Source organism: Dermochelys coriacea, chromosome 15, assembly GCF_009764565.3.
Source record: "Dermochelys coriacea isolate rDerCor1 chromosome 15, rDerCor1.pri.v4, whole genome shotgun sequence".
Classification (NCBI taxonomy): Eukaryota; Metazoa; Chordata; order Testudines; family Dermochelyidae; genus Dermochelys; species Dermochelys coriacea.
The window spans coordinates 2,277,654-2,288,670 of NC_050082.1; the positions used below are offsets into that span (position 1 = coordinate 2,277,654).

General features: G+C 53.6%; 1 protein-coding gene across 7 annotated transcripts in view; it reads right to left on the bottom strand.

Annotated features, from left to right (window-relative positions):
• EMID1 (EMI domain containing 1) overlaps positions 1-10,161 on the bottom strand; it is a 94,943-nt gene extending 84,782 nt beyond the window's left edge. For 2 of the 7 annotated variants that reach the window (XR_006275843.1, XR_006275844.1), the window contains exons 1-2: positions 9,387-9,650; positions 8,784-9,212 (exon numbers count right to left, since the gene is read on the bottom strand). Coding sequence is in view for 4 of the 7 variants with exons in the window: in XM_043497920.1 (XP_043353855.1) it covers positions 8,784-8,905 (122 nt within the window). In the remaining 3 variants the exon portion in view is untranslated. Of the gene's footprint in view, positions 1-1,290; positions 1,298-1,558; positions 1,564-8,783; positions 9,213-9,303 lie in introns of those variants that run through there. The other 5 variants (XM_043497920.1, XM_043497917.1, XM_043497921.1 and 2 more) reach the window with 5 other exon arrangements.
• Between the last annotated feature and the right edge of the window lie 856 nt (positions 10,162-11,017).

An 11,017-nucleotide genomic window follows, 5' to 3' on the forward strand; every position in this document is an offset into this window, starting at 1 on the left:
TCCAAAGCAACAAAGCACGAGCTGCTACAGTGTGAACTAAAGAGCCAGGCTTTTAAGCTGGGGCTGTAAGACCCACATCCTCTGTGCTGTGGGTCAGAAACAGAGGACGACCGCTGGGTTACGCTGGTGCAAGTTTTATTGCACCTCCTGATGGAAGAGTCTGGGAGTGCCCCAGAGCTAAAGCTCCTGCATCATTTGCAGTAGTGCCTCCTGCTGGGAGAGGCGGGTTTGGGATATTGCAGAGCAATCCCTACACGAGGCTTCACAGTCCCCCACTCGCAACTCCGCTCAGAGGGAAGGGAGACAGGACATGGGGAGATCGAGCCCTTCGGTTCTACTGCACGGGCTCAAAGCTGCCTCCCAGCTGGTGTATCCTCAGTGGGTAGACAGCTATTGTGGCAGAGAGACTGTAGGAGGGTCAGAGCACCAAGCCCACTGTTCTGGAGCTGGGGGGATCAGAGTATCTAGCCCCTTGCTTGGGGAACATGGGGTGGGGTTAGAGCACCAAGCTCCTTGTTCGGGGGCCATGGGGTGTGTGTGTCAGAGCACCAAGCCCCTTGTTCAGGGCTGTGGGGGGGGGGGGGGAGGTGTCAGCGTGCCCCGCCCCTTGTTCAGGGCTGTGTGTGGTGTGGGGGGTGTCAGAGCACCCAGCCCCTTGTTCGGGGGCCATGTGGGGGTATCAGAGCGCCAACCCATTGTTCAGGGCTGTGGGGGGGGGTCAGAGTGCCCAGCCTCTTGTTCAGGGGTTCCTGTCACTTTCACAGGAAAGCTGAGGGATAATCAGGGGCTACGATTTATGGGAAGAGGCTCAAGCCCCTCTTCCCCAAGGGCCATAGCTCCAGTCCATCCTGAGGGGCTAGTCTCTGGAAGATGTTGCCATGTGGTCTACATGATCCCGCCTTGCTAAATGAACACTTCGGCCCTGGGCTCCCTTCCTCCTCCCAGCTGGGTCAGAGGGGCCATGGTGCAGGAGGGCGCACAGTGCTGGGTGTGCCCTGGGCAGGCACTCAGCCCAGCCCTGACTCTGGGACTGGCCTGGAGCAGGGGTGACTGTGGCATCGCTAGCTGGCGAAGGCCATGAGGTCCTTCCCTCCCGCTCACTGGCTCTCACATTCCTAGCGCATTCCCAGCCAGAGTTGTCTATCACAGTTTGGCCTCTCCGTCCCTCCTGTAGCGGGGCCGGGGCCGGGGCCGAGGCCCCTCCCCATCCCACCCCCGCTCCATCACAAAGGCTCCTTTATGTGATGTCTTCTCTCTCTAACTGGAAACTGGGCTCTCAGCAGTGGAGACCCTGGGTCTGCATGGTAGGCTCAAGCCCCTGCCACTGCAGCTGTGACTCCCTCTGCCCAGTTAAGCACCAGGTGCAAGGGAAGGCCTGGGTGTGTCTGGCTTTAAGGGGCCATCTCTGTGGCGAGGGAGGGCATGCTCCCAGCTGGGCGCTGGAATGGCAGAACTCAGCATGTGGGCAGCCGCAGGGCCCCTGGCTGGATTCCTCTCCATCACGGCTCCCCACAAAGGGAGGGAGCAGATGCCATGAAGCCGAGCAGAACAAAGACACTGGCATGCTGGCTCCAGTGCCCACGCCGGGGGAATGCTGCAGTTTGTCTCACTCAGCACTCTCCCGGGGGGCTAATTTATTGCAGACTGTCTCTCCTGCACAAACCCACTAAGTGGCTGCAGCTGGCGGCCCTCCCCCACCCCCTGCCTGGCAGCGCCCCACAACCTGGCACTCCCACATTCTTCCCAACAGCCACCACAGCTGTGCTGGGAGAGGGTGTGGAACCAGCCCCACAGTGACTGCTGCTGGCTGACACTGATATCAGCATTGCTCCTCTGACACCTGCAACAGCACTGGAACAGCTGGGAGCTCCCCACCCCTGCCCCAGCAGTGCCCCTGGGGCTAGAATGGGGAAAGGAAGGAAGTATGGGGGGGCACACTGAGTGCTGGGGCTGTCTCTGGGGTTTAGCAAGGCCGGGGTTTTCCCAGGAGACCAGGTTCTCCAGGGCTCAGCACCCACAGTTGGATTCAGATTTGTAAAAGTTCAGCACCCAATGTGCTGTGCCCTTCTGATTCCAGCCAGCCACCCCTCACTGTGGGACTGGCCCACACAGAACTCCAGCACCCTACATCCAGTGTGGGGCAGGCTCCGGGTCACTGACCTAGGCTATGCTCTATCCAGCCATGCTGCTTGAATGACCCCTGTGCTCTCACCAGGCTCCCTCTTCCTCAGCCTGTGAATGAACAACCTGCGTTTAGCTTGTGCAGAGCCTGGCGCCTGGGGAGCTCAGACCATGCAGACAGTGAAGAAAGCACTTACATGTGTCTGCAGCATGGGCATGGAGAGCGACCAGGATTCACTAGGGAGAAGCCCATGGGGACTGTGGCCAGCCAGGCACAGCTAAGCTTCTGGTCATTCTCGCTAATCCCCAGATTGGGTCCTCCAGTCTTGGGTGCCTAGTCTCCTGGCCTGGACTCCTACTTCTGCCCACAGGTACCTGGGCCCCTACCGCTGCCCCCAGGGTGGAATGTGTTGTTTTGCTGCCCTCCCCATCCCTATGATGCCAGACAGCAGGCTGCTGCCCTGCACCACTCTTAAACCCTGGCTACCACACATCTCTGCTGGGAGCTGAGCATTCCAGTGTCCTCACTATAGCATGCCAGCCCATACCTACTTCAGGCCTGCCCTTGCCCATGCCCACCTACAGCCATGGCCCAGGATGCCCTATATCCTGCCTGCTTGCACTCTTGTCTCATGCCTACCCAGATCCAGGTCCCATGTCCACCTGCACCCACACACCATGCCTACCTACACCCATGCCTATCTACAGCCATGCCCAGCTGCACCCATACCTCATGTCACCTGTCAATCTTGGGAGCCACACAAGACTCTTCAGGGAAGGGTCCGCGCCTTGATGCATATTTGCAGAGCACCCAGCACAAGGCCCCAGTCCTGACAGGGCCCCCGTGTGCTTTCACCCTATGGATACTGGAGCTGGCCAAACAACACCCATCAGAAGAGTTTTCCATTGAAAACTGCAGTTTTGTCAAAATAAAAACATGTTGCAGGAATGTGTCAATTCTGACTAAATTTTTGAAAGGAAAAATTTGGAACAAATTGTTCAACTTTTTCATTTCGATAATGTTCATTTCACTTTCACAAAGTAAAAATGTTTCTCTTCAATTGTCTCATTTCAATTCAATTCATTTTGGCTGATGTTGTATTTGAATCCTTATTTCCATTGTATATTTCGATAGATCATATTTATCCTCTATATGGCATTGAATAGTTGAATGTAATATCAAAGTCAAAATTATATGAATCAACGTTATTGGAAGGGCACGTTTGTATCAAAATGAAGCATTGCAATGATCCCAAATCAACTGGTTGGGGGGAGAGGGATGATCTGTTTTGTGGGAAATTTCATTCCAATGTGGAATGAAAAATCATTTCAGAATTTCCCATGAATGGCAATTCCAATTCCCAACCAGCTGGAGTTAATATTAAATAACCTAAGCAGGCCTGAGCCAGCGATCCACAGGAGAGTGGGGCGCCCTGGCTGCAGAGCCACAGGCCAAGATGATTCATCTTGCTGCTTTGTGACCTGTGAGATGCCTGTCTGCTCTCTGAGGAGAAGGGCCTTTGAAAAGGAGCTGCCATGCGAGGAGGATAAAGAATTTGTCAGGAGGAGGGGCATTGTTTACTTTTAAAGAGTGGGAGGGGGATCATTGTCTGGTAAGCTCTGGGGGGCTTGTGGAGGGTGGAAAGGATCAGAGAGAGGGGTGGTTTTCCAGAGGGAAGGGGCCAAATCCCTCCTGGGTATAACAGCAGTGAAGTCAGTGCAAAAGGCCTGAAAGACACAAAAAAGCTGACCGTAAGCAAGTCATTTCCCTTTTATACACCTGTTTCCCCTCCCACCTTCATCTGCCTCCTCCACTAGTCAGACTGAGCACTCTTCAGGGCAGGGTGTATATCTCCCTAGATGCTTGTACAGCGGATAGCACAATGGGGTCTAGGTGCCCTGCCATGGCATAATGACAGAGGGCAATGGAGCAGAAGGCAGATCAAGCTCTATGCTGCCCATAGGGAATGCAGGTCTGGTGTGGTGGGTGGCGTCCTGGCCAACAGGGGGCAGCGCAGAGAATAGAAGAGGTAGGACAGGAAATTCTATTCCAAGCATTTACAGATGGGGGGGGCAATGGGGTGGTAGAAGGTACAGAAAGAACAGTCTCTGTGCCAGGGGAGCAGGCAGCACAGCTGGCACCAGTACTTCACCAGAGAGCACATAGCGTGAAAGAATAGTAAATATGGCAGGTGACCAGCTTGGCTTAACAGTGAAATCCTTGCTGATCTTAAACACAAAAAAGAAGGTTACAAGAAGTGGAAGATTGGACAAATGACCAGGGAAGAGTATAAATATATTGCTCAGGCATGCAGGAATAATTTGGCTTTCCTGATTTCACAACTGGAGTTGCAGCTAGCAAGAGATGTCAAGAGTAACAAGAAGGGTTTCTTCAGGTATGTTGGCAACAAGAAGAAAGTCAAGGAAAGTGTGGGCCCCTTACTGAATGAGGGAGGTAACCTAGTGACGGAGGATGTGGAAAAAGCTAATGTACTCAATGCTTTTTTTGCCTCTGTCTTCACGAACAAGGTCAGCTCCCAGACTACTGCACTGGGCAGCACAGCATGGGGAGGAGGTGACCAGCCCTCTGTGGAGAAAAAAGTGGCTCGGGACTATTTAGAAAAGCTGGATGAGCACAAGTCCATGGGGCCGGATGCACTGCATCCGAGAGTCTAAAGGAGTTGGCGGATGTGATTGCAGAGCCATTGGCCATTATCTTTGAAAACTCATGGTGATTAGGGGAGGTCCCGGACGATTGGAAAGAGGCTAATGTAGTGCCCATCTTTAAAAAAGGGAAGAAGGAGGATCCGGGGAACCCAGGCCAGTCAGCTTCACCTCAATCTCTGGAAAAATCATGGAACAGGTCCTCAAGGAATCAATTCTGAAGCACTTAGAGGAGAGGAAAGTGATCAGGAACAGTCATCATGGATTCACCAAGGCCAAGTCATGCCTGACTAACCTAATTGCCTTCTGTGATGAGATAACTGGGTCTGTGGATGAGGGGAAAGCAGTGGACGTGTTATTCCTTGACTTTAGCAAAGCTTTTGATACCATCTCCCACAGTATTCTTGCCAGCAAGTTAAAGAAGAATGGCCTGGATGAAGGGACTATAAGGTGGATAGAAAGCTGGCTAGGTTGTCAGGCTAGCTCAGTAGTTTAGCATTGGCCTGCTAAGCCCAGGGTTGTGAGTTCAATCCTTGAGGGGGCCATTTAGGGATCTGGGGCAAAAACTGGGGATTGGTCCTGCTTTGAGCAGGCAGTTGGACTAGATGACCTCCTAAGGTCCCTTCCAACCCTGATATTCTATGATCCTATGGAAGGGAGAGGAGGCAAAGTCACTCAAATCCTGCCTGCTGCAGCAGAAGGCAGAGGGTCCCTTGCCATAATGGTGCCCCCATAGCTTCTCCAGTGTCAGGAGGATACAAGAGAATCAGTCTGAAGAGCAGGCAGCACTGAGAGCCATCCCTGAGAAAGGCCACACAACGCAGGGAAGTGTCTGACTAGCAATCAAAGGGCCCCAGGGGGTGAGAATCCGGCTGAGTCAAATTTCTTCACACACCCCTCTGCCCTTACAAACACACACACACCCCTTTGCCCTTATACCCCCACACACCCTCTCTGCCATTCCACACCCACACACCTTCTCTGCCCTTACACCCCCACACCCTCTCTGCCCTTACACCCCCCCCCACCCCTCTCTGGCCTTGCACACCTACACCTCCCACACCCTCTCAGCCATTACTCACACATACAGCCACTCCAGCTGGAGTGTCTTAGAGCACCTCAGAAAGCCCAGAGCTTTCTGTCCTGCTTATAACACAGCCCTGTCACCAGGATCAGCCCACTGCTGGAATGAAGCTCTGCCTTCCAGGGTCTCCTCTCCCTGCAGCCCATCTCACAGTTATTGCTTACGGTGGGTTTGGGAAAATAAGTAACACCTATATCGTACCTTTCATCAGAGCATCTCAGCTCTCTCTGCCTGAAACCTACACAACACCTTCAACAGACTAGCCTGGGAAGTGGAACTTAAATTCATAACTCTGCCAGACACTAAAAACCAGGAACTTAACAGAGATGCTAAGCTGGCTTTATGGCCCATTACACATCCTGCTGCCTGCTAACTCTGGTTCTCTGACCACTACAGAGGTGTTCATTGCTCACTTTATTTTAAGGGATCTCTTACATGTGTGAACCCATATGCTTAACAATCTGTCCCACCTTGTACTTAGCTCAGACACTTTGGTTACCTTCTCCAGACCTGAAGAAGAGCTCTGTGTAGTTCAAAAGTTTGTCCCTTCCACCAACAGTAGTTGGCCCAGTAAGTTATTACCTCATCTACCTTGTTGCTCTCATTACACCTCTTTAACAAATGGGGAAACTGAGGCACCGACTGGGGAAATGATTCACCCTGGGAGTCAGTGGCAGATATGAGATTAGACCCCAGGTGTTCTGGCTCTCGATCCCTTGCTCTACTCATTAGACAGTGCTGCCTCCCCCTCTATACACAGGTTCCTCGTCCCAGAGAATATGGTCAGATTGCAAGGCATAAGGAGTTAATCATTAAATAGGAAGTCTGCAAGCGAGCTATGTTTGTGGGTCCCATGGGGGAGGGCAAGGCAGCATTTGGCATGGCTCATATCCTTTTTGTAGCTATGAACCCAGCAGGGATGTGGCAGGGAGGCCCTGCCATGGCAAACACATGGGACCTGAAAACTAAACCATCCACTGTGGAAAAGCTAAACAGTGCAGCCCTAAATAGGTCAGTGACAAGAAGCTGTGGAGACACCTTCCCTGGGTGCAGGGTGGGTGAGGGCCAGAAAGCAGGCGCTCCCCTTGTCATGTGGCAAAAGCATCCAGCAAAGAGCAGGGCAGGAGATGGATAGAAGGGGGGGCAACACAGGTCTAAGTCTGGAGACCATGTTCTATCCCAAGAGGGGGCAGGTGTGATCCTAGAGCTTATGCGTCTCCCCAAGTGGATCTCCATCGTGGTCTGGATCTAGCCCTCTGATCTCTCTGTGGGATTGCTAAGGCACGGCTCACAATGATAGCTACGCCCCATGGCTAGAGCAGCCGAGTTTTCACTGTCCGTTTCCCAAGCCTCCGGGAGGGCTGGGATTCACCAACCAGAGCAGGGGCTGAAGAGCAAGTGCCCAGCACTAGCGAGCAAAGGAAGCCAGGGAGTGGGGTGGGTAAGGTGTGGCTGGGGAGGGACCCTCACTCTTTGCTGGCCTGGTCCCACACAGGGCAGGGATCCAGTGCATTTCCTTTCCTGCTGTCTCCTTCCTCCACGTGCCATTGGCAGACAGCATCTGTGGCCTAGTCAGTCCCTCTCCCCACAGCCCCCGGCCTCTGACTGGGCTGGGAAAGCATCTGCTGGCTGGGGCAGGTTGGAGCAGCTTCACCCCAGCCCAGATTTCTCTGCAGATGTTCCCCGCGGAGACCTTGAAAGGCCCCTTGTCCCTGAGTACTGCTTCACCCACAGCAGCAGCACGACTCCCCCAGCACCCAGTGGGCCACGGTGTTCCCAGGGACAGCTCTCTGCTAGGGCTAAGGAGGGGGTGGGTGTAAGGTTTCCATACCACCCTGTTGCTGTACAGTCAGTTGAATCAAAGACTAGTAGTGAAGGGCCTGAACCAAACTCCAGCTCTGAATCCCCCCAAATGATTCTCCAGAAGTTTGGAATCAGAGCCAAGTGTTGCTTCTCTGACCGTTCCTGCATGGAATAAGCTGACAGCTGCCCTGCACCCTCAGCCCAAGCTGTGCCTCAAGTTACTCAGAGGGGCTGGGAAAAGCTGCTTCTAACTTGGGATCTTTACCAAGATTTGCACTGCTCTGTGCTTCCTGGGTTTGCCTGGGACGGGAAGGGGAAATGAGAACGCTTCTGCCACAGTGTCCCTGATCCAGCCGGCATCGGAAGGCCCCACGGATCCAGTGATGGAGATATTTCCAGAGCAAAACGTTTCCCACAAACATCACAAAAGCTGGATACTGCCCAGAACCAGCAACTCCTCCAGGGTTCCCCAGACCTCAGTAAGAGCTGACTGGGGTGCTGGTTTAACAGCCCTGGTCTGTCCACAGACCAAGTAGATCATAGAGAGCAGCCTGGAGCTGTGAGCCTCATGGTCCTCAGCCGACACACCTCAACCCCAACCTGCCGGCTCGTCCAAAGGAAATTCAGCAGATGCACATTGTTCCCGCCGAGCCTTTCTGCAAAGAGAAACTGAGCCCCACCACAGGCCAACCCAAGCCAGCATGCTAGGGCCAAAAGGCCCCCTCTATGCCCAGCTGCCACTCACCTCTTACTCTCAACAGACATTCACAAATCAGGTCTCTTCCTGCTATTATTCCTATCTACGGGTATTTTCACATGCCCAACTAGAGCCAGGTCCCCCGCTGGGTTGATGGCATGCCACAGAACAGTGAGGACAAGCACCTCACCCTTGTGGAGCTCCAGAAGTTGTACCAAAGAGGACAACACTGTTCTACAGAGGGGGCCTTCAAGCTGCCCAGCATTGGCCAAGGATCCCTGCAGCAGAGCCAAGAACAGAAGCTGGGTCTCCTGATGCCCAGCCCTGTGCCCTAGGCACTAGACCACAGCAGCACATTCATACACTCGGGCAGCCCAGTGGCCCGTGGCTTGCCCTTGCCGAGACGCTCTTTACCTTCGGTTGGCGTACTGGAGTCCAGCCAAGCTCCAGGTGCAGCTCCCCTCGGGCAGCAGGCAGCACAGCCACAGGGCAGCTGGCAGGCACCTCATCCAGCTGAGCTGCTGCATGCTCATCATGTCCGTCCCTGGGGCCAGAGCTTCTGAGCTCACACAGAGCCCTTGATCGTTCTTGAACTCAGCCGATCCCCCCGACGTGCTCCCACACTCCCCCTCCTCTGGCCAAGGCACGACGCTCAAGGATCTCTCATTGAGAAAAAAAGAGAAGCCCCTTTGGCACAGGGACTCATGAGAAGTGTAGTGGCCCAGTGCCAGGCCCGGTTGGAATAAAGCCCAGGTTAGCTGGGATCGCGAAGGAGGAAGCTGAGCTTGCAGGGGATGGGGGGAGAGAACTCAGATCAGTGCTGCCAATCCTCCCTGCACGGTCCTGCAAAACAAAAATAATAACTGGAGTTAAGTTGCTCTCTGCATTAACTTGGCTGGGGCTCCAGCTAAGCTTAGAGAGACAGCAAAATTACCAAAGAGGAGAGATCGCCTCTTCGCGCTGCAAACTTGCAGGAGAAAAGATGGGCCACAGGGAGGGAGCGCCAGCTTCTCTCACCTTCCAACGCTCTGGAGCTTCCTCAGGGCACAGGCAGAGGGGCTGGGGGCTATTGCAAGCCAGCTTTTCCTCCTCTCGCACTCTGCCAGCGTTACTCTTACCACTGGGATGTTTGGCAAAGGGAAAAGTGATTAAAGGCAGCTCAAAGTCCTGCCCCTTTCTTTCGACTGGATTAAGGAACCCAAACAATCCCAGAGGCTTTTCAAAAGACGAGCGTTGCTCTCTCCTCCTTCCCACCCCCCCTTCATGTTCAAGACGTGGACTGATTTCATATTCCCAGCCTTGCTAAGCGGCAAGGGGTGGGGGAAGCCACTTGATCATATACAGAGCTCACTTCTTTCTGCTTCCCAGATCCAGCCCCCCCCCCAGAGAGCCACTTCCTGGGATTGCTCAGAAAGGGTCCAATTTTCCTCTTCCACAGCTGGCTGCAATGGCCTTACTCCTAATTTACATTGGTGTAAAGGAGAGGGGCCCAACAGGAAGCAGCTGCTAAACTTGGAAAGGTGAAGGGGGAGGAGGTGCAATCTGGGCTAAGTCCCCAGTTGGTGTAGTTCCATAGTGCTCCACTTACTTTGATGGTTGTCCCCGAATTTACACCAGCTGGGTTCTGGCTCCCTTTCGGCTAGATTTGGCTGGTGTAAATCAGGAGGAACGCATGGGGTTCCAGCATTCGAGCAGAATCAGGCCTTTTGTTTTCACTAGACTTCACCAGTTGACTGCGTGGCTTGGGGACTTTCTTTTCCTGCCTCTCCCAGGCAGAAACCACTCTGTTGCTGGGAACATGCAGCCCAGGAAAAGCAGCTCCTTAGGTGAGAACAGACCCTGCCTCTCAGTTTCAGACCAGTCCCATGAAGGAGAGGAGCCAAGGGCATGGGTGGGGGGTGCTCAAGGTCGGGGCTTTGGGGCTGCCACTGCAGGAAGAGCAGCAGTGTTAACATTAGAAGGGGAGGTGCTGTGAGTATGTGTGTTTCTGGCCCTTTTACTTTGCTCTCCATTCTCCACTGCCAGATCATGGGAAACAAGAGGATCTTTATCCTTCAGGACATAATTGCAAGCCAGTCATTTTCTGTGCTGCTCCCTTTGCTGTTACTGGAGGTAAAGAACCTGGACCAAAACTCCCCTGACTTAAACTCTCTGCAGTGCTGGAGCTGGCTTCAAATCCACACATCCCCAAATCCAGACCTGCATCCAAATTTCCAAATTGTGCCCCCTTCTGCATTTTTCGCATGGTCCAAACCACTCCCAACCCCCACCCCACGCAAACACCACTGGACTTCAGACCCAGGCTATGGCTACACTAGAGAGCTTACAGTGGTGCGGCTTCACCCAAGTGGCTGTAAACTGTAAGCTCTCCAGTGTAGCCATTCTGAGCGATGGGAGAAAGCTCTTCTGTCAGCTTAATTACTCTAGCCACCGTGAGCGGCGGTAGGTATGCCAATGGGAGAAGCTCTTCCGCTGACGTAGCGCTATCCACACCGGCGCTTACATCGGCATAAGCAATGTCGTTCCGGGGAGTGGCTAATTCACACCCCTGGGTGACATAATGTATGTCGTCTTAAGCTGTAGACAGGTTTCAGAGTAGCAGCCGTGTTAGTCTGTATTCGCAAAAAGAAAAGGAGTACTTGTGGCAC